Raw genomic sequence first — 27,426 nt, 5'->3', positions numbered from 1 at the left:
GGGGGAAACACTGTTACCATTACTATGCACAAACCCAGCTCATGTCTGTCTGAGGAACTGTACAACCAACTGCTGCAAAAACATCACATGATACGGATGTCAGACTGCATGGATTGCTGCTGTTGTACGTGTCTTTTACATGTCCTAGAGAGCCGATGAGCTCCAAATTTGTACATAGTCCAGGAAGAAGAGTAAATACCTCCAAAAGCCAAATAGCTTGTAATTTACATGTTTGCTTGATCTACTGGAGACAGCTCCTTTTCTTCATTGTCTGTAGCTTTACCCTGTGCTTCTGTATAGGCACTTGAGGTCAGCTACAAATTATTTTGCTTGAATATCTGTCTAAATCTTCTTGTGTGCATTTCATGGCTCAAAGCAATAATCTCAGCTGTAACATTTGTTTGTTAATGGACAGAAAAGCAACCTGACCCTTTCTGAGAATTCAGGAGCCAGAAGCCCCCTCAGATAGGCCAGTCTGCCTTCAACCACTGGAGAAGGAGGGGCATTCAATGGGTCTGGTCTTCTTTGTCAGTAAGGACTTTTCATAGTAATTTTGTTTAAAAATACCAAAAGGTTAAGGGACTAGCAAGGGATAAATAAGTTGTGTGGAAATAATTTGTGCTTGCTCCTGGAGGGAGAAGGGGACTGTATACAGAGTTAGGAGGCACCCTTGGCAGCCGTAGTTTTCATTGCTGGGGAGAATAAATCCTGCAGAAGTCAAGAAGGAAGGGAAGGGAAGGGAAGGGCTTATCTAGTGTTTTTCCTCTGTGGTGGATTTTTGTTGAGGGCTACACAGGCCACAGATTCCTCTCTATAAAGACCTGCTTTGAAAGAGGACCTACCAGAACATCAGCTAGTCATTGGCTAGTACCCAGAGGATGGTCAGTCTATCAAGTGGCAGTGCCAAGAAAACAGCTTGTGGTGATGACCAGCTGAGGTAAGTAACATAAATTAGTGGAGAGTACTGCAAGCATCAGAAGATGCTGGAGTTTCCTTAAGCTGGGAGGGAGCTGTAATCACTCTAATGAAAGGGTAGGCTTTTGGTATACATAACCTTCTTAAGAAGGTGATTAACCTTCTCAGCAGCTGAGCTCATCCATGCTGGGACAATGCATTGTAACTTGGATGTAAGACAGTGCCTGTAACTTAGTGCTTACTGAGAGAAGGCAGCTGGGCCAGGACCACAGCTGGTGTGCCTTGCAGCTGAGTTTGCTTTCTGTCAGCTACTCATGTTCCAAGTTCACCCTCCTTCATGTTTTGTCTTCCTCGTCTGTGAATTTGTGAGCTTCCCATCTTTTCTGAGCATGTGGATGGTGCAGTTTGTCCAGGTAAGATTATGAGTGGAGTTCAAACTGATGGGATTTTTTTAGGGACTTAAAGAAACAGAACCCTTTTGCTAGTCAATGCTGGACAAAAGGGCTATACATACTGCTGTCCTTACTGAAGGTTATCTGTACAAAGGGAAAAAGCATAGTATACATTTATTTGCAGTTTTTATATCAAGGAATGAGCAGTTAAATAATTACATTGGAAAAACTGTCCATCATTTGGACAAAAATGCAGTTTCTTCTCCCTGCTTTTGCAGCTCTCTCCGCTCCCCACCAGGAATAGTGTTCCAGGGAAATTCTTCATACTAAAAAGAGAAAAAAAAATTAAAAAAAGCAAGAGCAGAAGGAAGAGTTCTCAACATTATCTTTTTCTTAGAGCAACAAGCTTAGTGTAATAAAGATGTTTTCAGGCCACTTTACTAATGTTTCAGTGGATGCAGCAGTCTCAGTTATTATAACATTGCAGTGTTCTACTCGTATGCAGTGAGGTTTTCTGGTCAGAGCTGTGAGACTGTAGAGTGCTGTGATTTTCTGAGAAATGTACCTTTTCAAGAGCTGCTGGTCAGAATATGTTCCTTTTGACGAAGCCTCTTTAAGTTATTCTGTTTTCTTTCTTATTGCTTACATAAATTCAGAAGTGTTTTCAGGATTTCTGCTAAAGAGTCTTTGCTTAAAAAAAAATCAGATTTAGATGTTTTGTTTGTCAACTATTGCTTATTTTACATTAAATTTTATATGCAGTTTTGTACTTTGAATACATTGGAAAACTGATACAATATTCCAGACTGTTTTGGCAGCGTAGGAACACCTGTTTTGGTCTCAGTCCATGTTTTTTACTGTTTCTTATAATGATCAATGACATTCATATTGTGGTTTGCTGATAAAAATGTGTAATATCCACATTTCTGGCTGGCTTTCTGTTAAGTGCTTAATGCTAAGCAAATTCTCAGGTCTCCATTAGTTGGGGTCCATGTTATCTCAATCAGATTGACAATCTGATTAAATTTTGGCAGAAGCCCTTCATACTGGCATAAATCACCACAACCCCTATCTTCTTAAAGAGAAAAATAGCCTTTCTTTCTGGCTAATTGACTGGATTTTGTGAGGGTATCAAAGTACATCCTAATTGGCTTGTGGTATAGATGACTAATAGAAGGATACCTTTCATCCACCGTGAAAACTACAGTATGAGAGCTCATTGTTTTTTCTGGAAAAAATCCTAATGCAGTTTCAGTACTTACTGAAATGGAATATGTTCATTAAAAATCTGAGTCTTGCTTCAAAGCTTTCAAACCTCAAAGTCAAGTTAATATTTTCTGTAAAAGTGAAGAGTCAATAATACATAAAGCAGTTTGCATTTAATTTATGTAATGTAAAAGAAAACTACTACAGAGCAATACATAGTTTTCTGAGAACCGGAAAATCATATGGATTTGGTGAAGCCTAACAACATATGTTAAAATGCTTAGCAATCCTTGTTACAGAACTGTATTGTCTTTAAGGGAATAGCATTATAAGCTCAAATATTGCAAAAGATGGTATTTGATAATATCTCATAACAGTTTGGGTAAACAATGAAGACTCATAGGGTAGTTTTAATTGTGGGAGAAGGAATATGCAGAATACTTCCTGCATATTCATGGCTGTCCCATGAATCTTTCAGAACAAAATGAAATTACTTAAGAGGAAGCAGCTGAGCTCAAGAAAACAGGAAAATTTGTGATCATTTTCTTCATTCTTTAGCAATGCCTAATTCTCTTCTGGTTCTTCAGACTATACATCCAGACTTAACTACCTACTGGTGCCTGGGATTCCAGATAGGCCAGTAGGAAAATAAGTCTAGTAACTGATGGGCAGTAGTTAGTACTTTTGCTCTTAGTGTAGGACCTTGCTCTTGAAATACTATGTTCTTGAAATTTTCAGCCTAAGGCAGACAAAAGGGGGACGTGCAGGAGCTGGGAGATGAGACTTCCATTTAGTCTGATGGTTGCTGTTGCAGTACATGCTCGAGATCATAGCCTCCAAGCAGATTTATAAAAGGGAAACAAGCAGACCAAAGCAGCCTCATATGGGGTCTGAGGTGATTTTGAGTTGGATTCAGTCTTGCAGTTTGGAGACCAAGTTTTCCACAGTACAGCATACTGGCTTGTGAATGGATTTATCAGAGGACTAAAATGAATATGGTCCTGGGTGCACTTGAACCTGCTTATGTCTGATGACATAACTGCAGGAATTTGGAATAGCAGCATTTTAGTCAACTAGGGTTCACTTTGTAACTCATAAGTTGTTTGTCAGTCACTCGACAGGTACATTTTCAACACTTCCAAAGTCATGAATATCTTCTCTTCCTGTAACTTAACAGTTTGCTGCAAACGAGTGCTGAATGAGCATCAGTGTGAAGTGGCTAAGAGGATTTATCTGAGGGAGCAGGAAAGTTTTTTGCATGGGCTGGGACCTAACAGAGTATGCATTTGCTTTGGAGTGCAAGACAAAAAAAAGAAGCAAAGCAAATACAGATATACAAGAAACAAAATATATTTGGACTAAATATCAAACTAAGGAGACGTGTAGCAAATGGTGTGTCTGGAGAGAAAGAAGTTGAGTTGTTTAATGAGAAGGATGAGGAAAGATGTGAAAATTGGCTTCACATTTGTAAAACTACAAAGCTACGAGGGGCAAATTGTTCTTTGCATCTGGGAAGAACATAACAATAAAGCTAACAGCTTTAACTCCAGCAAGGAATATGTAGGTAGCCTATACATTCTGCAGTTCTCCCTGTCAGTCATTTGTCAATCTGACTGCACCCACAACGTAAGTACTAAGTTGCTGTTGAAGGCATTTCATTTATTCATACTAAGCTGTACCGTCGTCAAAGCAATTCTCATAATAGAACTTGGTTCTCTTTCCCCTAAGAGCACTGGAATTACTGCCAAATTTAGACAACTAATGATAAAACATAACACTGTATAGAGAGATAGAACAAAGCCTATATGATACGTAAGTCTCACTTTAATCAACAGAACAAGATTTCTGTGAAGGGTAAAGCCATATTCTGGAGTCGTGAGTCAGTAATAGTTTTCCCATAAATGAGGATGTGAGGTCTGTACATTTCAACTGTGTGATACATATGGCAAAAGTAATAATTTCTCACCTGAATTAATTTAATGGTAGATGTTCTGACACATGATTAGATACTTGGAAAACTGCAGAACTATCCAAATCCTGTGTAAAATCTGTTTGGAATCGTACTGTTTGTTGAGAGTACCTTCCAGGGAACAATTACAGAAAGTATGTGAAATGTATATACATAGTGAACAATTCCTTTAATTCAAAGGGTGACAGATGTTCTACTCGGAGGACTTTATATGACTGAGAGAGCCACATCACTGGAAGACAGCCAGCATCTTTCTCACTCCTTTCTCATTAGTTCAGAAAGACCACTGTACCATGAGAATAAAAAGTTGAAATATCTGTGTTCTTAAATAATGTTTGTGCATTTGTGGGGGAGGAAGGTGTTGAGGATAAATGAGTTTTGTATAGAAAAGCTAGAAATAGACTGCTTGGGGAACTGAATGATAAATATCATAACGTACGGCATACCAAGCAAAGTACCTGCGTGAATGTACGTAATATCTATATAATAACTAGAATATCAAACCTGAACCTACTCATTTATCATCTGTGAAAACTTTTATGTCTTATAATGAGAAAATGTCGTATCTTTCTGAGCTAATATAGCACTGGTTCATCACCTGTAAGATGATATGAGTCTAGGTTTCGGCGTGTCCGTGATAAAATACTTAACTGCGCTTGATAATGCCGTTATCTTGTGCTCTGCTCTCCCAGATAGCAAATAAATTGAATGTTTTCTTGTGTGAATGATGGTGTTACACTTCTGATGTACAAAACGTTCATCCTGCTGATGTCCATTAACTTCTGTTCGTTGAACTGCAAAAACTGCTTCTTCTAAAAAAGGAAATAAGAAAGCCTAACTTGAGTGTTGGATACCATCATAGTACAATTTACGTGCTCTTGGAGGTAACATGACTTACTTCAGTTCTCAAGGCATAGAGCTTTTTCTTCCTGCCCTTTATATAGGCAGGCAGGATTGACCCTGTTTTGTTTCATGTTCTGTTCTATTTTTTTCTGGAGATGACCTCCAAAACCTGTGCAATTTTCAGAACACTGCATCTGCTGGGCAGGCTTTTCTCAGGTTATAGACTAGAACAATTATTTCATCTAAAGAAGTGATAAAAAATACTGTTAATACAATATTCTGTCACTTCTTTTGTTTCTCCCTTCCAGGATTACTTACTGCCATCTACCTTTCCAGAGTAAATGGCTTTATGTTGGAACAGAGAGGGGAAATACACACATTGTAAATATCGAGTCCTTCATTCTTTCTGGATATGTTATCATGTGGAACAAGGCAATAGAACTGTAAGTGCTGACTGTTTTGCATTTGTGTCCTTAGTCATTTTCACAGCTGTCTTAAGATCTGCTTTTTAAGAATAATTTCTTTTTACAAATATTAACAAATCCTTTGAGAACCTTTTATTTTAACGATGCGCATGCAGTATTAACTGTTTTATTCCAGGACATTGGGAATTCAGGTTTGTGACAGAGACCACGCAATTATATATTATAGAAAAGAAAAAGTTATTTGGCAATCTGTTTAACTATAAAGTTCCTTGAAATACAGATACCCATTAATCTCATAAATTCAGATTTTGCTATTTTTATAAGGGTAGTTGGATCACCATCTCCTCCAAACATCCTATAAAGAGGATAATGGAGTATATTTGCCCCTAAGACTCTATGGAGAACTTTTCTTCAATGAAACATAGAATCATTTAGGTGAAACTGAACTGGAGGTCTCTAGGCCAAGCCTCCTGCTCAACACAGGACTAATTTCAAAGTTAAATCAGGCTCATCAAAACCTGATGAAGTGATAGGGAGGTGTCTGTTAAATGACACTTCTCTGACAGGCTAGCCCAGGTGCCTGTGTCATGGGTATGAAGGAGGGAGACCTATAAAAATCTGAGCTGGATAAATCTCCACTTCTTGCAAGTTAAAAGCCTCGGCAGAAAGAAAACATTCTTTCTGGGCTGTTTCCTCTGTGAAGTTCCAGCAAGAGGAACTGCTGTGGGCAAACTTGTACTATTTCATATAGTTTCTGAGACATCTTCTTCATGTTGTGAGGTCCCTGCGAGCTCTGGTAGTAGACTGAAATTCACCAAGCTCAGTGAACCAAGAGGACAGTATCTACAAATAGGATTACAGGCCTCCAGTGGTGGATCTAATTCTCTGCCCCAAGCAGACATCACATTGATAGGAGCTTCTTTTCTCCAAAATTCTCCCCTTACCCCCCCCACTATTATGACTGACTTTCACTAATCACTGTGTCCCCCAGGTTGACAAAACTCATGCCTCGTTTTCTTTCCTCCTCTCTGCCCCCACCAGACTTCATAGGTACAGTCATAAGAACCAACTTCCATCTTCAAAAGAGATAAAACCAAAGTTTCAAATGGTAATCAGGACCCAGTCTGCTAGGGAATCTTTTATCCAGTTCTTGATTTTGGAATGTTTGTTTGTGCTGCCTTTGTAAGACTGCTTGGGAGTTTTGGCTGAAAAATTACTGGTGGAAAATGTGGTTTAATGCAAAGCAGAATAAATACGTTCACTTTGAGCTCTTCAGGTGAGAGTTAGCTCAGTTACTTTCTCTTTCTCACTCTGTTTTGGTGATGTTGACATCTTAAGAGTTTTTTTGATTCCTATATTTTAAAATGGTTATATACTGTATTGAGTAGATAATGCCTTTGAAGCTTGGAGAACATTTTGTGTGCACTTGGAATTTTCTTTCCTCCAGACATTAAGGTATTTTTATTGTGCATGGAAATAAACCTGTAACTTTTTTATAATGTAGAAGCCTTCCACCAAGTTTCACTTCCTACTTCCTACTTCTTTCAAAATTCTTTTGGATAAGTTTTATTTTAATGGCCACAACAACCTTTTAATGAGAACAGAACGGTGCCTCTCTTCAATGAAAAGTACATGGGAAAGAAGGGCTGCTTACTTACAACCTGCTCGCAGTAAGATCAGCTGTGAGACCAGATTGTTCAGGGCTTTATGAGTTCAGAGGGCTTGTTGATGTTAGATACTTTAAAAGATGAAAGAAAATAGGAAAACGTATGTATGTAAAACTTCATGTTTGTATGGAATACCTTCAGCTTAGCATGAACAGTGGTAATAGTGCTCATAACATTGTTTTTCATTCTGAGATCGTTTATATCATTTCAGAGTATGGGATTAGTTTGAAGATGTTACTATTCTCTATCAAGCTTGGAAGGAGAGAGTTTGCCTTTTGTCCAAGCAAATTTGTGTCAAACTTACTGGCAAGGAAAGAACAGTAAAAGTGACTGCTCTGCTGCTGTATTGAAGTCCTCAGTTTAGATGGAGGATATAGAGATAGAATTTTGAGTGTGTCAGGTTTGTGTGTCATCTGCACAAAGAAGCTCTTCCCTTTTTAGTGCAATTCTCATCCAGTTTGCAAAACTGCAGACTAAGTCTGCCAAAACAACTTGACTTTCTTTCAAAATTCCTCCTCATTTTCTTCACTGACTCACCCCTACTTCTAATGAAAGCGCCATGAATTGTCATAACTTGAATTTAACTCAGTTGTCACTAAGATTTCAAGGCTTTACAGTAACAACCAATAGGAGATTGAACTGGTTCATTTTAAAAAAAAACCTAGAATGTTTTGACTTTGGAATGTTAACCTGAATATTACCCCATTGAAGTCACTGTAAAGGCAGATTACAGCTCATTTTGTGAGTAAAACATGGTTGAAGAGGGTTTCCATATACATTGCTAAAATGCCATGGCCAAGGTAACCTGAAGAGGTCAGAATACCTGTGTTATAAAGGACCCGTGTTCTTTATAAATCATGTGCACTCTCTTAAGTTTCAGTGGACCTGGCCTTGTCCATAGCTGACAGAAAACATTAGAACATGAGGAGTTTTAAAAACATTTTGTCTGGCAATCCTTGTTGCAGCCACTTCTGCCATCTCGTGCATCGTCACTACCTCAGACCACACTGAAGCATCTCGTCAGCTAAGAATGAAGAATAACTCCAGACCTTTTCACTTGTCCTTTCTCTGTCATGTAGCAAAGCTAGTCTTTTGCCAGCCATGTTTGGGCTCATGATATGGTTTGGGTTTCTACTCTAATAAGCAAACAGTTTCTCTCTTTCCCTTAAAAATGTTTGGAAACAGGTCTGGAGGAGTAAAATGGTCAGTAGGGCCAGCATGTCTCCATTTATTCCAACTACAGTGAGATTAATTTTCTCAGCCTGCAGGATCATACATTTTGGAAGGTCATCTGGTGTTGGGAAGTAAAGGAAGATCTTGATATGAGTCTGTGGAACTCCAAAAATGCGAAATATGTGTTGTAAGCCCTCTTTGCAAGCATGCAGATTCCAGTGTTTGAACACCCCACTAAATAATGAATGAATACTTGAACCTTGACAAAATGTATGGGATTTGGAATATCAAAGAATTGGGAAAATTGGAACTCAGTTATGATAGCACCATAACTGGGTCTTTCCTTTCTTAGCTCTTTCCTTGCCCATCCCCATTTCCTGGATGTGTATCAGAGCCAGCAGTTCCACAGCAGTGAGGGAAAGCAGTACACAGGAGAAGTAGCAGTTAGGAGCAACTGCTACCCTCTCTGTGTGTGAACCTAACTGGAAATACTTGCAGGTATAAAGCAAGTGCAAGTTGCAAGGCATCCTTCTAGACATTCTAGAAGTTGCATCTTGAGATTGTACTTATTCTTACTTACTCCAGTTCCCAGTTTTGATCTACATACAGCCTATGCATGATGTATCTAACTTACTCATTTGAATTTCTCTGTAATTATGCCAATGAAAAGAAAGTCTTAAAATCTCTGGTGCACTGCACCTTTATGGAAAGCAGAATTGTGGAAGATGTCTGACTACTGGCACTGCAAAAGTATCAGCTTATGCACATGCTTTTCTCAGCACTGTCACATTCAGTCAACTCTGTAACAGTGACTAAGATAGATGGTTTTGGGGTTTGGTTTCTTTCCCCTCTCTCCTACCTCCTGCTGCTTTCTACCACCAGGTTTTCATTCTGCTCAGAAATCATTACAGTGCTTCTGGAACTGGGCAGGGTACTTTTTTCAAAAGGAAGATGTTTTCTCTTGATTTGATTCCATTTTGTCTTAAATTACTTTTACCTGCTTTAAGATTGTCTTGATATTTGAAGGTCTTACGACAGTATTTAAGTCACTCTGTTTCTTAGAGTGCATAAAACATTCCCAGACTGGGGGAGGAATCCACCATCTATGTTTTTTACCACATTTTCTGGGGTCCAAATTCTAACATTGCTGAAAACTTCTTTTTGAGTTTTCTGGTTTTAGAATAAAATAATTACATAATTTTTTCTATCCTTGCAAGTATTTTGAAGGCTGCTGTGTTACTGTGAATGGTTTCTTCTTCTCAGTCCTGTTCTTCTGAGTAGGAGTCAAGGATTACAGCAAACCAGCTCTCTCATCTCCCAGAAATGAGCACGCACCAAATGAATGAATACCTGCTGCTGTCAGGAATAACTTCTGAAGAAGTTCAAAACAGCTTCAAGTATCCCTAATTTCACAACAAACTTCTAGTTCTGTATAGCTACCATGGGAACCTTTGGTTCCATTTTTCAGTGTTTCAGTCTGGTTTTGTGGGCTTAAAGGTCAGTGAAAGCTATGAAATTTTGCAGTCTTGTGTATCATTAGCTCATACTTTCTTCTTGCTCAGTTCAAGGTAGCTTTTGCTTCAGGAATTTTTTACTCTGAATCATTGCTGGTATTCTTTTGACTTGACTTTCATTTTTTTATCATTTCTGCTTTGTTTAGACTTGGCTTTGTGTCTTATCCTTTTCATGTCTCTTCAGAGCTTCTGTTTTCTCATTCTGAGCTGTACCTCAGCTAGGATTTAAAAGTAAAGAATTCTCTGCTCAACTGTTTCACTTATGCCTTATTTTTCCCTTTCTCGAGGGATAGGGTCTAGCTAGTTTTTACACAGCTTGAAGGAATGCCTGTATGCAAGTGTCTGCCATCAACAGTAGTGTGTTTTATTCATGATAGCTTCAAGTGTGGTTGGTTTCCCAGCACCTCTTCATCCTTTCCAGGAGCTACTGGATCTCCGCTTTTGCTTTTAATGTAATTCAGCTGTGTTCTTCTTTCTTTGTAGGCTGTTCCAAAATGCCAGCATATAACCTTCCATTCTCCTGGACTATTCTACTGTAATAGTGATAAGGGGAAACAGAACAGTTTATACACGCTAAAACTCCACGAGGCAAAATGTTTTTGCTTGTAGACATTTCCACATGCAGTATAATTTTCTGTATGAAAGTAGTAATTACTGTATCAGTAGCTCTGATAGAGTTTCATTAGAGTAAACTAATATTATCAATATAATATAGTTAACTAAATTGCTTCATTTAATCCTACTTCTAGTGCAGTCGTGGTGTCTACCCTTAGGAGAAATTGACTGTAAAGTGTAATGCCTGACACACTTTTTGCCAGCAACACTTCTCTAGGGATCAAAAAAAATACTGGTCTTCCTTCTGGTTTATACATACTTTCCTTGAGGAGATAAGGAGATGCAAGAAGTAAGGCACTGATTTGCCTTTGACAGACAATTCCTGGCCTTACTGTGCCAAAGAATTAGCTTTGGGTTCCTAGACAGTCCTGCGCTAGGAAAGAGATAGCATCTTTTCAGGAGAAGCGAGATAGATGTATTGCCAGAGATTTGTCATGTCTCTCCTGGATCCAGCCATAGGGCAGGTTGAGAGCAACAAGCAAAAGACCATGGAGGATGGAGAAACTTACAACCCTTTCACGCAGAGTTTTCTCCCCTGCTCCTTCTGAACTGGTATTATTTTGTATCAGTATATCCTCTCCCAGACATCTCTTCCAAGATGGGGGATGTTCTGTCCTAAACCAAACCAAAAGCTTTGTGCTGCCACTCGTGAATATTCCTTGTTGTTTAGTCCAAAAAGGAGTTAGTTTTGATGCAGATACTTTATTTTGTATGTCTAAAACCCAATATTTCTTGGAGCCCTGGAAAGGCAGTGCAGGACGACTGCCAGGAAGTAGGCTCTACAAGTCCAAAAAGCTTCAGGAACATCTGTTGTCATCACCCCAGAAACTCTGTAGGTGATCTTATCTGCAATGACACATCTGAAATGACTTCCAGGATATACAGCTGTTTGAAGAAGATCCTTTCTCATTTCCCGACAGAATTAGTGTTATGTCTGCCAAACTTAATAGACTCTGTTTCCTTTCACCTGTATATAATAAAAGCTGTCAGCTGTTAAGCAATCAAGGTATCTGTGGCAGGTAGACCCTGGCTGATTGCAAGACCCTCACCCAGCTGCCTACTGGGAACAACTAGTTTTGTGATAATGAAAATATGTTTAGCCTAAAGTTTAATGTAATGTATAGTGACTGCAGTTCATGTAAGAGTTGGATGCTACCCAAAGATAAATGGACACATTCTTTGGTAAGCAATGACGTATGTATCTTAAGAAGAAAACTGATTGCACAGATTTATCGGAATTGTTCTTGACTTTTGAAATTGGTAGGTACAAAGGGCAGGCTGGGTGGGATCAACCTTTACCTTAGAAAGACCATATGTGCTTTCCCCTTCTCCCTTCATTTGCCCCAGTTTTGCCAATATTCCTGGTGAAGTACTAATACTGGTAAGGTCAAGCAACCCAGCCTGCATACTGTATAGTTTAATGGCCTGGGATAACTGCCCAAACTGCCTTGTCAGCCCGTGTGTGTGCTCTTTCCACCACTGTGGCTGTTGCCAGCTTAGTCATGCCTGCTGTTTATGTGGCTCTGCTCCCTTTTCTGTCATCTGTCAGCAGTTCTCATCTGGCTAAACAGTAACATTTATTATGCTGCCTCTTCTCTTCCTGGTTTTGTTTTCCTCTCTTATTCTTATCTTTCCTACTTTGCCTCTCATGCCACAAGCAGCACGTACCCCAAACAGGCCTAGTTCTTTCCATCAACATACTCTGACCAGTCCAGGTAGGTGAACCTATGTCAGAAACAAAGTTCAAAGCAGACTAGAATGTCCCAAGATGTCACTCTCTTGAGGACAGATGTGCAAGTCTTGTTTGCAAATGTCCTCATCTTACCCCTTGTTTACCCCTCATTGTCTGCCTACCCGGCCTGCTCCAAAGTCTGGTGGTGTGGAAATGACTTTTTTATTCCAGTACAGGTTACTCACAAACAGAAGCTCAGCCCCAACTGGTCAGCTGTCTTGGATAGGAATGACAGCCAGATCTCCTGCTAACTGCATCTCTGCAAAAATGGTTGAGTGCCAAGTCTCAAGCCAAATGGGTAGCTGCTGCTGGCGCCATTAAAGACTGTGTGTATAGAATATTACTGTATAAATTGGCTGGCTGCTGCTTTCCTGCTCATCTCACTTCTGTGCTGTGATATGTTGCAAAACGCTCTTGCAGAAACCTTGCTCACGGAAATCTCATGTGGAAAAGTAACATACTGCAGGTATCTGTGGAAACAGGATCTGCCAAAGCTGAAGATGGTGGCATGGGACCATCTTGCGGAGAAGGTTCACCAAGGAAAAGGGTTTGCCACGCTGTGGCTATCTTTGTGTATTCAGCTAGCAATAATGGTAAAATACAAGTGAAAGGATGGAGTTGTTTGGTCTTTAGGTGCCCTGAAGTTCTCTATACCTTTGGCCTGGAATAGACATAGTTTGGAAGGTCAAAGGATGTCTGGAGTAATTTTTCACTGTCTTTAGCTGAGGGATAAATATCAGACAAGTCTTTACTACTCTGCTTTGGCCTAGTTTTAGTGCATAATCCAATAGCTGAAATATTTAAAACATTCTAGAGGCAAAAAATGGAGGCCAGAGGAAAGTGTGCGTGCTTTCAAGACTGCTGGGACATACTGGTTTAAGGAAGGATGAATCTATAAGGATATGGATTACTCTACAGTATTTTAATGTTTGAGTTCCCTTCAAATTTTTGCATAGCACTCTCAATCTTGATTTGAAGTCTGACCTGGTAGAAGAGAGGCCAGTTTTGCTAAGTGTAGTATTTGAGCCAAAGAGAGAGGGATGTTATTAATCTAAGGAAAACCTTTGAGCAATTTGTCTGGAGAACCTTGTTTTGGTTTGCTTCTTTAATTCTCTTGCAAATTGCTTTAAAGCTCAGAGCCCAGGTGATTTTAGGTTTGGCTTCCAGATAAATTCTTAGCTTTATGGGTACTGTCAATCTCTGCCATATTTTTTTTCCTGGTGACCTTTGGTGAACCAAGACCATGCAAGTCTAGATCCTAAGCTGAACTTCAACAACTCTGCTCTGACCCCAGAGCCTAGATGGAAGAAAGGTCCTGTTCTGTTCAAGAATTCACATAGCCTGAAGTTCTATGGACTGGTGCTTGTCTTCTTGCTCTGTATGACTGCCAGGGCCTAAAGGTTTGGTCAGAAAAGATGGCAGTTGAAAAATCTTCATCTGTCCATTCAGCTTCCTCTGATTTGCATTTACTCTCAGGTGCTGGACATCAATGACTTAAGCAACAGTCCCTGTACTAAGTTGCATGCTTCATTGTTGGTACAGGTTACAAAAAAGATGGAACAGCAAGAACAAGAAGTAATCTTTATAGAGGCTTACAAAGACTCATGGCCCTGTCATTATACAATTGGCGAGTCTTGTTAGCAGTATTTGAAATGAATCCAGTGAAGCCTTTGCAAATACTTGCTAGATTAGCCTTGACATTGAGCAAATGAGGAGGGAGGGCAGAAAGAGAAGGCGTGGAGACTAGGAAAGGCAAAAAAGCCTTGGAAATGAGAGGGGGAAGTACTGTAATAGGAGGAATAGTGAGATTTCAAACAAGCAAACAAACAAAACCCCCCAAAACAAAAGAAAGGATTAATCAGCAAAGAAGAATCTTTGCCTATAATGGCAAAATGGGAGATAGAAGAGCACATGAAAAGATACCAGTAGCTTTCAGGTAGATATCTTCCCCTGCTGGGAATCTTAGAATGACTTTTGAACTGTTGGAGTTACATGTTGGTAACACACCTAGGAATTAAGGTAAGCATCTAGCTCTTCATACAAAAAACATTTACAGATTTGAATTGATTTTTGTCTTGCAGATCCACAAAGACTCACCCTGGGCCAGTTGTACATTTAAGTGACAGCCCAAGAGATGAAGGCAAAGTGAGTACAACCAATGGTATAAAACATTTCATAGGCTTTATTTGCCTTGATAGCTCACTCTTCTTGTGTACTCAGTAATTTTGCCATCTGCTTTCTTTCTATATTTGCAAGGTCACTTTTACTGTTTTACAGGTTTTAAGAAACAAATTCTCTTTGTGCAATTTTAATGAGTCAAATTGCGTGATACAGACAACATACTGTTCTTCAAAACCTATAGCCAACCGACATCTTTCCTGATTAAATAAACTTGCCTTTGCTTAAGTAAGAATTGACTAAAAGCTATATCATGACTTAAGTACTTGGATAAACGTGCTATTATGAAGGCATTGGTGTGAGTTTTCAGAAGATAGTAAGTATTTTCTTATGCAAGAATAATAACGAATGTAACCCACATTTGGAACTTGCTACTGTTTGTGAACAAAGTTGAGAATAGCGAAGAGCTGTCAACAAGTGGAAGCAAAACATACAGAGTTGTGATGGGTAACATCAGGAGGCAAAATCAGAGTTGGCTTTGTTTGTATGGTAGCTTTTTCAAAATGAAACTTGGTTGCCAGAATAGCAGCTTTTATGACAGCTTTTTGATTTATGTGTCGTTACTGGATTTTGGAGCATTTTGCTTGTGTGGAAGGGACATTTAACTATCTCATTGGTTTTGATTGCATTCACCAATTGCATTTTACTGTGCCTTTATACGGGACTGCATCTTATAAAATGGTGTATCTATTTGACAGTGTGCCCCACGTACAGCTAATAGTTATTGGAAACTAGCAGCAGTTTGAATTTCTGATACTGATATGAAGCATATTATACTGAAATTAATATGGGTACCTGGAAGAACACTGATGACTACATCTGAATTTCATTTGCATTATCCATCCTTAGATTTATTCCTATTGTAAGGAGACCTATGCACAAAAAATGCACTTGCCAGCTAACCCTTCAACAAGTGAGATTGGATGTCTAAGCTTTTTTGGAAGTATCCCAATAGATCATGCAATTTATAATACAGCAAATAAAGTAATTGAACACTATAAAGTGTAGTGTTTTAGCCTCAAACCAGAAGCCGTCAAGAAATGCTATTTAACTATCTGTGGCAAAATACCTGATAAAAAGAAAGGTTTATTGATGAGGCATAACTCTTATTCGCTGACTACAACAGAAATCGCTGCTGACCTACCTAAAGTATATGGTGTAGGTAGAAAGGATGTGATACTAAAAGAAAAAAACGGTCTTGTAAGTGAACATCTCTTACAGGAATGTTGTACACCACAGCCAAAGAGGAACCTAAAATATTTTTACTTCAACAGAAGTAAATTCCATTTTCCTGTAGTAAGAAAATTACTTAGGCTGCAAGAATATGTGAAAATATGAAAAGCAATTTCCTTCTTCCTATATTGTTCTTCATTATTTGCTCTTGGCCATTTCAGTACAAGATACTGCAATAGGTAGACCTTTTGTTTAATATAGCAGAGTTGTTCTTAGGTGATAGAGCTGTTTCAATATAATACTACATGTTCTGCTTAGTTCTTCAGGTTCTAGTTAACCAAAGAGCACCAAGAGGTGTTAGTGGGAGAAATTAGATTCCCTGTATCACTTCATGAGCAGGATTAGATAAAAATGTTTTTTACATATGCTTCAGGACTTGAATGGATACAAAGTATGGATACAAATCAGTCATCCTTATACAGATATTGTTGTACCCTACAAGTATGAGGATAGTATACTTTGCAAGGGTTCAGTGGTATGTCTTTCCCTGTGTATCACAGTTGTTTACAGATCTGGGTATGTTTCGCTGAAGTAAGTAGGTAGCGTTTTCCTGTGGGCAGTGAGTTGTTGAGTCCTAAACCAGACAAACCTTTCCAAATGTAGGACAATTGTAAGATCTCTTTTTAAAAGCCTGGGGAATTTGTGTGCTGACTGTATGTTCATCTTTTAAAAATACTTAAAATTGCTAACATTTCCGGTTTCTATCAGTGACCCATGACCACTTTGTCTGCAGCAAAGCACTGAATGTCATTCCAGAAGATTTCTGCCATCCACATTTTTTTCAGAGTGCCTTCCAGGCAAACTGTCAAGGCAGACTTTGGAGACAGTTTCTTTTACAAACCTAGCAAGCTGTGGCTGGAAGACAGACAACAAGGAGATTTTGGGCATTTAATGGGGTGCTGAAAAATAATTTGGAGTCCTAGTGTTTAAGTTCATGAAATATAACTATGCCTGCCAAATAAATGAGTAAGGGTACTTAGGAACAGACTGAAGTGCATAGCCAGTTTTAAGTGGCAGATCTGTAGCAAACATGATTTCTCTTGCTGACGCAGGAGAAGACATTAACTCTAGTGATCTGCAGTTTCCCAGCAAGTGGAGAAATCTTAGTAGGAAACAGTTTAATGTTATTAAGTATTAGCTGGTGGACTAAACTTTCTATCTCTGAGTCTGTGTTCTGAGATCTAATAACACCTAACACAGTCTATTTAGAAGGCTTAGTTTTTTTCTCTCAGTTGTTTTGTGCTACCAGGACAAGAAAGGGGCTGGCTGGCATGTACCAAGATGCAATTAGTTCACTTTAAAAGAGAAGTCTCCCTAAAACGCCATCATCAAAAGCATTTCATGAAGCAGGATTTAAGACAAAATGCGGAACAACTCCACAAGACAAGGAAGCTCTTGCCAGAACTCCTCCCTCCTTCAAATTCTGTTCAGCTTTTTGCATATTTCTTAGCCTAATTAAGCCTAAGTAATTAAACAAGGTGCCAGGAACCACCAGCTGAAGAGAAATCTTTGGGTTGTTTCCTTGACTCTCTTTACCCATATTTACATATATTTTTCTCCTTTGTGTTTTCCTCTCCAACTGCATTTATGAATTTTTCTTTTTACCTCTGTTGCAAACATAAAGCCTGTCATAACAGATCTCTCGGGTGCTCACCATAGCCAAGAAGAATGTGAATGTTTGGGTTTCTTATGGTTCAAACAGGTCAGAATTTGGACCATCAGAAATATACTGGCAATGAGACTAATCACAGTCACCCACTACTAGTAGTTAAGCAGCATGGTTACCATCAGAGCAAAGAGAAAGAGATTCCCAGCTATGCAGCAAATCACAGAATCATGGAATGGTTTGGGTTGGAAAGGACCTTAAGATCACCCATTTCCAACCCCCTGCCCTGGGCCAAGACACCTCACACTAGACCATGTTGCCCAAGGCTCTGTCCAACCTGGCCTTGAACGCTGCCAGGGGTGGAGCATTCATAGCTTCCTTGGGCATCCTGTTCCAGCACCTCACCACCCTCACAGGGAAGAACTTCTTCCTTATATCTAACCTAAACTTCCCCTGTTTCAGTTTAAACCCATTCCACGATGTCCTGTTGCTGCAGTCCCTAATGAAGAGTCCCTCTCTGGCATCCTTGCAGGCCCCCTTCCCTGAAATCACAGCACTTTGTGTCTTGCAGCTCTGTAGTGCTGTTGTGCATTAAGTGTTTCAGCAGTAGATCACATGAAATGCAGTCTCTGACAGGAGGTTTTTAACCTTTTAGGAATCACCTATAGTGTGATATCTTTGCAAAAAAGAGATTGATAAAAATCCCTGCTTCACCAGGGAGAAAGGCTTGTTAAGGTACAGGGTCACAGACTAAATGCTTTTCTGTTCTTTCAGTTTCCTGAATATATTTGTACAAAAGCTGAGGTGAAAAGAATGCTGATAGGAACTGAGCTCAACTGGTCTGGTACCCACCTGTATTGTACTAGTGCGAGTGTCTGTTATGGTGACAGTTAAGGAAGGCACTCTGATTCCGTGACATATTGATTAAAATACTGGTTTTTGAAGTTATAGAAAAAGGATGATGGGAACCCCAAGTTGTGCAGCATTGGATGAACCTTCTATAAGGACACAACACACTGTGCTGGTCCCCTGTGTGAGGAGTTTGCCAGCATTTTGATCTTTGGAGAGCTCAAAAGATAAAAGGTGGTTTTTTTTAATATCCATTTCTACTATCAGGAAAAAGGGTGTTCACATGAGACATACTGCCTTATATTAAGATAAAGGCAAAGACACAAGAATACTGTAATTGCCCTTATCATGCAGGGGCTGCCTACAGTCTTCTTTAGAATTAGCCAGTTAAGTTTATCTTGTGGCCAAGGAATATGCACAGCACAACATAACACAGAACAGGCCTCACCTACTCAAGTTAACTGCTATGTGGATCACTAGCTCCTGGATATAATAAGTCTTCCATTTAGGATCACTACACTAACAGTAAAAGCATTCACAGTCAGACACTTCTTTGTTCACTCTCAGTGGCAATCTATTATCCCAGATTACCATATGGCATCCTGACACAAGTGCTATCCAGTTAGTTGCATGCTTTCTGAACAGGATGTCTTTTCATATTTACTCTGCTCCAGGATCCTATACGGACCCATCCAGAGCAAAAATGATAAATACTGTGGAATTTCTCCAGGACAGTTTGAATTTTTCTCAGGAGCAGAATTCTTAAGTAATCAAGTATTTTTCATATTCAGGTATTAAATATAGTAACTATAAATCATTCCCAAATTAGGTAATGCATCTTCACATAATGAATATTCTCCTGGCAATATAAAGAATCCTATTTAGTAGGACTAAGAGTATTCCCAGACTCTTTTATAGCAGTATTGATGTATCAGTTATACTTAACTTGGGAACAGTGATATCTTGTTTAGCAGTCCAGCCAAGTTTCATTTTTATGAGTTATGCAAGCTAAAATGGGTGATGGCAAAGATGCTGGTAAGGTTTCACAGACTAAGAGATAATTTTGTCTTTCTTCTGCTCAAATTCTTAATATAGAAACTGTAAATTCTTGCCTGCATTCTGTGATTCATGTGTTTATGGATAAAGAACAACTGCAGTTACCACTGCCAGTTGTATGAAATATTCTATAGCAGAAATGTGTGAGTCTGCCAGTTTAGCCATTCCCAGTCTTCATGTTCAGATAGATTCCTAGGAAGACAGGCTCTATGGGAAGCAATTTCCAGGAGACTTAAGTAGGCTAGACTTCATGTCGTCCATAAGATCTGAAATTAATTGTGTTCAGACAGAGAGAGATGAATATTGTGCCAGATCAAGAATTCAGTTCTTTTCAGCAGAGACAAGGCAAAGGGATTGTGCTCATCCTTTTTTTATCCTGGGCATTGTTTTTCTTCTCTTTCTCTTTTCACAAACCTTCTTCCCCAGTATTTTTCAGGTGTGCATGCAGATGCGACATCCCAGTTCCAGAAGAAGTAAAAACTGGCATGCCAGTTAAATTCTTTTCAGTTTCTAAGAAAGCAAGCAGTTTATTCTCTGCAAGGGGAGATCTTAATGTTTTTAAGCAATAGAAAGCAGAAATCAAAGGAATGTAAGTAGCTGGATAAGAGTTTAATCTGGAGACTCTCTGGTTTGAAATTGTTCAAATAATCCCTTTGGTGTCAGTTTTCCCTCTAACCAGGGGCAAAGAAAGTAAGAGTGGACAGGAACATGCTATGGTCTTATTTTCTTAGTAAAGGTACGCTTGTAGAGACTACCCAGACACGTAATCTTGCAGGGAAGTTAACTTGTCAGTAATGAGAATTTCTGTTGAAAGGTAATTTGAAAGCAGGGTGTTACAAAGAGAGCCAGTTACAAACCTGAACATCAGTTTGGCATTTCTTTTTATAGTGCTTATTTGTTTTCTTTAAAATCTCTTAAACCCATGAAGTTCTTCAGCATTTATTAATGCCTTTGGAATCAGAAACTATAACTGTGTTTGTTTCCCTCCTCCAGCTGTTGATAGGCTATGAAAATGGGACTATCGTATTCTGGGACTTGCGATCTAAAAGAGCTGATTTAAGAGCTTATTATGATGAGGTAAGCAATTTCCATTAATTCAGAAAAGCTGTTACTCAGCAGGTTTTTGTGTGTTGTGTCAAGCAATTGAATATTTATCTGAAGGCATTGCTTGTTTTGGAAATACTGTTTGTGCTGTGCTTTTGCCAGTAGAAATCAAAACCTGAAATCTCTACTTCTAATGCGTTAGCTCTTGCGAGTGTGTTCTATGGCATAGTCTCTTCCCCTTGATTCTGGCAAGTCCATCAGTTTCTGTATGAAGATCTGTTGGAAAGAGTGTAGTAATGAGCTGACCTGAGATATAGCTACATTAGGAATTATATAATTATCAGTAATTTACTAGAACATTAATTACACTGAAAGGCAAATTACTTTGTAGAGCTGTTGGTATTGCCTAGTACTCAAGATCTGAATAAAAGGTTTCCAAAATTGGATTCTGATAGTTTTATCAGGCAATGGTCTCTTGCCTTTAGTAAGCAGGTTATATCAATCATGGACACTGTTGTGTCGATAAACAGGCTGCTTCAGAAACAGATATCTACTGAGTTATTATCATTTTAGTACTAGCCCTGGGGAAAAAAACATGCTTTGTTCTTCCAGCCCTTCTGTGAGGTTCACGCATAGGTGAATGAATGTTTCCAGCTGAAGCTAGAAAAGGACATTTTCTTTAAAGTGAGCCAGGCAGTAATTGGCTTCCTGTAGTTCCCTTCTTCATCTTGCTGCCCTATTGCATGTACAAAGTGTACACATTTATTTTCACTCTAAGAAGTAATCGGAACATATTTGAGTCCTGCACTCTTTCAGGCCCATTTTCACAGACCCATTAACAATACAATAAGCTTCAAGGTCACAATTCTGAGCATCCACCTAGTAAATGTTCTAAAGGATAGGGTTATTCAGAGTTTAAACAGGCCAGCACTTAAGCCTCAAGATAGCCCCACTAAATTGCCTCTAAGTGACAGTCCACCTCTGCATCCACTTGTGAAATTGCACCTGTGCTATTATTTAAGGCAGGACAACCTTTTCATTTCATAGGTCTCCTGCAGAGGGGAATCGGTTCACTCATTTTCCTCTCTCGTGGTCAGAATGAGACTTACATAAAACAGGATCTTCATAATATTGATTCTTTTTTTTGGGGGGGGGTGTTGAAAATTTCTCTGTACAGTTCAGTTGTTTCACATTTTTTGGATCCATCCTCAGGAACATTTTTTGGTATTTTTATCAGTCATGTGTTTTCCTCCTCAGTGGTTACTTGCTGTGTCATTATTCCGCTTTGTGCAACTTGTGATGGCTTGCTGTGGTCTACTGAAAAGGCTGCAAGATTCTTATTTTGTCTTTAAAAGGGTTGTGCTTTATCCCAGACTTTCAGGCTCCAGATTGATAATGTTCCAGATCTGCTAAGGTTCCCCTAGGGAACCCCTAAAAGGGTTCCTTTTTAAATCCTTGGTTACATGGCTTTTGAGAGTCACAAATCATTAGGTTGGCATGTGCCACTTGGTATGTGGCACAAACCCAAGGTTTCAAACCTAAGCCTCTTCTTACAGATTGGTTGCCCAAGGTCACAGTCCTGAAAACATTAATTGTTCCTGCTTCCCTTCCCTATTCTATCTGAACTGATGCAAGGTCTCTGTGCTTCATGACAGCTGGCTGATCTTCCAGTATCATTGTGGCACTGAGCTAACAAGTTGCAATTGCTGGGTATCTGTAAGGTCTCAGATAAGTTGTTGTAAATGTTTTTTTACCTTCATTGAATACCAAAGGGCCGCTATGAATGGGGTCTGAGCAAAATTAATCCAGCTGCATTTATCTAAGTGTCATACTTTCTTTAGCACTGGTTTTAATACTAACATGGTTGGCCTGTTTCACAGTGAAAGAACTGGAAATCTCCTCTTACCTCTCCACTTTCTCTTCGGGCACCTTTAAGGATAGTCTGATGGCACAGTCTTTTTCTGGCTTATCAGTGGAGCAGATACTTCTGCTTAGTATCAGAAATTCCAGTGGCACCAGGCTTCTCCGTTAGCACTTGGTGTCTACTTTGAGAAACAACTGATTTTCTTGTCTTTGATGGACTGTCAGTGCTCATCACTGAGGCAAGTTCTTGCTTCTCTGTAATCTTCAGATAACTGACCAGCTTGGTAATGTCACTCAAACTAAATGTCAGCACCCTTAAGACTCCATCCAAATACTCATCCTTTCACAGGATCAAGCTTTAACTGGATTTCTTCTCTGTTATCCTTGACAGCATTGGACTTCAGTCTCCCTAGACCAGACCAGCCATTGAGAAGGAGGTCTTCTGTTGTTATTTCGGTCTGCTGTTGTTATTTAGGTCTGTTGAACCTGTCACTGTGCAGCACAGAAGCAAGAGCTTAACAGCAGATATTTTTTGATGCAGAAGTGGAAAGGATGCTGGTTACTGTCTATCTACAAATCTAAATATGCTTCCTTTTTAAGTTCAAGATGGGGTCTGTATCTGCTGACATTCAATTCTTATAGAGAAGGAATAATTTTGTATCTCATGAATTTAAAGGTACTTATTTTCACACTGCCACAAAGAAAATGCTTTTGTTGCATTGTCACTGAGAAACATTTTTAGAAGGTATTTTCCATTGAATTTTTTCACAATGTTGAGTGCTGGCTTTTTAATTGAGGTCTTAGAAGTAGTGAACAGTTGGCTCAGATGGAGTAGGTCCCCTTTATTTGCACACCTGAACAGCTGGCTAACAAAAAGATCATCAATGGTTCTCAATCCACAAGGATATCACCACTGTGAAATCTTGCCTATCCTTTCTCGGCTGCATGGCATTTTTGTACTAGTGTGACACTGCACATCACTTAAGACTTGCATATGTGAGTACAAGACACATTGCAGGCATCTCCTGGTAATCTTATGACAGAGAGGGGAGTTGTTTCCTACAATATTAGCAGGATCTTTCCAGTATTTGCACAAGTATGCCCTGTCGTTATCCTTGTCATCCAGATTAATGTCATGGACACATTGCATCCAGAATAAACAGCTCACTGAGATAACCTAATAGCTCGTAAGTGTTGGAGCTGAAGACCCTGCCCCTATTCACAGACCTGCAATTATAGCTTTTACAGCTGCACTCCCTACTTCATGCCTTGAAGGCTAGGAACATTTTGTAGATAAAATATGCCTGCTCATTTCAAATGAGAGAGCTTCTCTCCAAGGACAAAAAAGGCTGTACACGTTGCATCATCTGCAACTTTTTTGCTTGATGTTCTTGGAAGCCTGTATCTGCCCTTTTAGCTTATCTCTGGTGCTTTACTCACTGGAGCTAAAAGTAGCCAAGTCTCTCTTTTAGCCCCACTGATACCTCTTAGAGCCTGCCTCACTTCATCAGTTCCTGACCCAAGGAGTTTCTGTTTTCTTCCCTACTGTGTCAAAGCTTCTCTAGAGACTAAACTGTTCTCACTTGTGAGACACCTGGTCCCAGAGCTTGAACCTGCTGCTAAGGAATCTTGTGTCTGTTCTTCAAGGTATCAGCTGCAAATTTGTTTCTTTGTATGATGATGGTCATTTTCTCAGTGGTGATACGTATGAGATACTGAGAACCTTTCAGTCAATGCTCTCTGTGCTGCCCTCTGTAAAAGGCTTTCCTTGCAAGCCCTTTTCTGAATTCCTTCAAAAGTTTGTTTCCATCAATTGGTATAAAACAGAATACATAAACAAGGCAGGTCCTTAAAGGATTCTCAAGTTATTATTGGTAGTTGGCAGATCCAAAAAACCAGCCGTCTTCATACACAGGCTGTTTGAAAGTTTGACAGCTTATGTCAATGCACATTCAGAGCTTCCTGAAGCGTAGTCATCATCTTTCATTAGAACACATCTCCAAAATGAAGCTGCAGAGTCTGTAAACTCTAATATCTGCCAAATGACATGCCCCTAGCTTTATCAGGAACTATGCCATTATGGAAGTGTCAAATCAGATGTAGCCTTGTAATGGTCTGTAATGAGTACTTCTAACATATAGGATTCTTAAGATTCAAGCAATAGAATAAGATGAGTTTGGTGGTTTTTCAAACGATAGTTAAAAATGGTCTTAGAGTTCCCATGAGTTCTTTTCAGTAGAGGAGGGTTGTGGTTGGGAGGGAACTGAAATGGTGTTCGGTGTGATTAATTTTAGTACATGCTGAGTATGAGAGAAGATGGAATATGTGTGCAACCACTGTGGGTATTGCAGAAGGAGAAATGTACCCAATCTGGAGTGATATGCTTTATGTGCATACAGTGTGTGAACATTCACATGAGTCACCCACCATGATGAACTCCTGTTCTAAGAAAATAACTGCTCCTTTTCTGTGTGTATGCTAAAGAAGTGGATTAGAATGCTAGACACATTCTAGCAGAGAGAAAACCACCTTTCAGTATTAGTCGTGGCTCCCAGCTGAGACCTCCAGAAGCCATTCCGAGTATTTCTTGCCTGTGTCAGGGCAAAGTCTAACAGGTGAGTTGAGCTGCTGCTATGCCAAGTGTCTGTGACAGGAGCATCCCACCTCAGCTCCACTCAGCAGGAGGTTTATGCTGGCAGGTGGCACCTAGTAGCTGAGAGGCAGCTTAACAAGCAAGCTTGGTACAATTTTCAGCTACTAGTTACTAGCTCCTGCTCAGATACAGTTAGCGACTGTAACCATGTGAAATGCTTCTGTGTGTGATAACACATCAAAAGCAGATTCAAATTTGGCATGGGAGCAAGCATGAATAAGCTCATGTCAGGATTAATTTGTGTGAGGAGAGACAGTGTAAGTGAAGCAGCGCTCCCCACAGATCTAAGGTTTGTACTACCTGGGGGCAGTGGACCCTGTATGAAGCATCTTTCTGCATTGTCTTTTGTTGCCTCAGTTATAGTTTGACATCTTCTGGGTCCGTAAGAGGAATTGTGTGTCAAGCCCCCTTTGGAAGGTAGAAGTTTGAGTGACACCCATTATGTCACTCAAAGATAAATATTTAGAGTATACTTTGCTCAGCTCTGTTTGTTGAGGTTTTATTGGCATGACTAGCTTCCCAGTGCATTAGCAAAGCATTCATATACAAGGGATGTCAGAGTTCCATTAAAACATCTGGGTCATCTTAGTGCAAAGGCTCATTTGTGCTGTCCAGCCTCAGCAGATGAGCAAAGTATTGGTAAAGGGCTTCTTCATTGATGTGTTCTGATATTCCCTCCCGGTCGTAAGTTGTTACCAACCATAACAATCAATATACTGATTAAAAGAGAAGATCAACAGGGAGTTCTGAATAGTGAGCAGGAGCACTTAGGTTTATTTCTTGTCAGCTTAAGCAGAATTGATATGAACAGCTCCAGTGCTGACTTATGAATACCCAGGCATGATTTTAAAGTGATTAGAATAAATCAGGTAAATGCCCAGATGCAATTGTAAGTGCATGCAAGGCCTTAGCAATTACTGGCTTGGAAAAAAAAAAGGAAATGTATTAAACTGCATTCAAAAATAGGTCTCTTATTTACATTTACATACAAATATATTATGGGTTTTGCTATTTGGCAGCTCATATCTCTGGAAGGGAAATGGATTCAAGGGAAAATCCTGTCAGTTTGTGCTTCTGAGGGGAGCATGTGAGAAACTGTGCTATACAATGAACCAATACTTTGTTTTGACAGAAGAGGGCTTTACATTTCTGTCACCGCATGCCCTTGTTTTGTTAGTTTCCAGCACATACCAGTGAAAAGGAAGGACTTACACCATTATCCTTTCAGCTGGTCTGATGTAATTATGGATATTTCCAGTCAGTTCCACTAATTATGCACAAAATGAATTTTTGAAGTGTTGCTTTTTGGCATAGATAACATTCAGCATGTGGTACTTGCATTGAGTACATTGGAGTGTAATATCCCTCTTCTCTGAAGCACTATCTGTTCCAGAAGTATCTTGCATCATTGTTTTGGTAATTTCCTATACAAGTTAAACGATCCTGGTCTCTCTAGTGGTTTTGGTTTTATATTCAACATCCTAGATTTCTGTGTATCTGCTCTGAAACTTAGGGGGAAGAAGGGGGAAACATTCAAGACCAGAGTACTGTTTCTACAGTCATCTTGGGAATACTGCATATGTTGCATGTTACCTGTAAAACTTGTTGCACAGAATTTCCTGTACGTTTGCCAAATGAAAAGAGATCAGACATACTACGACTGCAGTGTATATCCCTTGTTCTTATAGTTTTACCTTAATAGCCTGTTGCTTCAAGTTTGGTCTGATTCAGTACAGGCTTTCTTCCATTCTTGTGTTATGTTAGCATTTATAATGAATTGTTTTGCTTGACTAGCAGTAGGTTACAGCCACTGGTTACTAAAACATGCTGGTACTGGACTTCAGACAAACAAGACCTGCCCGAGTACTGATATGCCATTAGATTAATCCAAAGTCATACGTTAAAATACCATTAGTGTAAACACTGTATTTCATTTCAGTCTCAAGTTCTTCTTTCATTTCTGTAGGCTATTCATTCTGTTGCTTGGCATCATGAAGGAAAACAGTTCATGTGCAGTCACTCTGATGGCAGCTTGACCCTATGGAATCTGAAAAGTCCTAACAGACCATTCCAGACCACAATTCCACATGGTAATTTTGATAGTTAAAATGTATAGCTAAGAAACAAGACAATATTCTCCATGCTGTTTGCTAATAACTGTATTTATTTCATTTTTTATTGTAGCCTAGATCCAGAGTTGCTTCTTGCATAAGTATTTTAATTTGCAAAGCAGCTTCAAAATATAAAAGTCAGAGAACAGTTTTGATCAAACTTTGTTTTAATTGGTGTCATAAATACCTATTACTGGATAATATTGCTCAAAAGTCTTCTTTTATCCAGTTCATCTTAAGAGCCTACTGCTGGTCTTTGGGGTTTGCTGGGCTATGGGATTGTCACATTCCTTTCTTTTATATTTTGTACTTACATACTTGTATGTGCAATTTTCACGAGTAGTAATACATTTTGTACCAGGCACTGTGTGGCTTGTTATAG

General features: G+C 39.3%; 1 protein-coding gene across 9 annotated transcripts in view; it reads left to right on the top strand.

Annotated features, from left to right (window-relative positions):
• STXBP5L (syntaxin binding protein 5L) overlaps positions 1–27,426 on the top strand; it is a 190,806-nt gene that overhangs the window by 88,104 nt on the left and 75,276 nt on the right. For 8 of the 9 annotated variants that reach the window (XM_057415878.1, XM_057415885.1, XM_057415883.1 and 5 more), the window contains 4 exons: positions 5,634–5,768; positions 14,533–14,596; positions 20,367–20,450; positions 26,900–27,023. In XM_057415878.1, the coding sequence (XP_057271861.1) occupies positions 5,634–5,768; positions 14,533–14,596; positions 20,367–20,450; positions 26,900–27,023 (407 nt within the window). Of the gene's footprint in view, positions 1–828; positions 938–5,633; positions 5,769–14,532; positions 14,597–20,366; positions 20,451–26,899; positions 27,024–27,426 lie in introns of those variants that run through there. The other variant, XM_057415886.1, reaches the window with a different exon arrangement.

Source organism: Pezoporus wallicus, unplaced genomic scaffold, assembly GCF_028554395.1.
Source record: "Pezoporus wallicus isolate ANWC-B61680 ecotype Strahan unplaced genomic scaffold, APGP_CSIRO_Pwel_v1 contig_6814, whole genome shotgun sequence".
Lineage (NCBI taxonomy): Eukaryota > Metazoa > Chordata > Aves > Psittaciformes > Psittacidae > Pezoporus > Pezoporus wallicus.
This window is presented reverse-complemented; position numbering and strand designations above follow the sequence as displayed.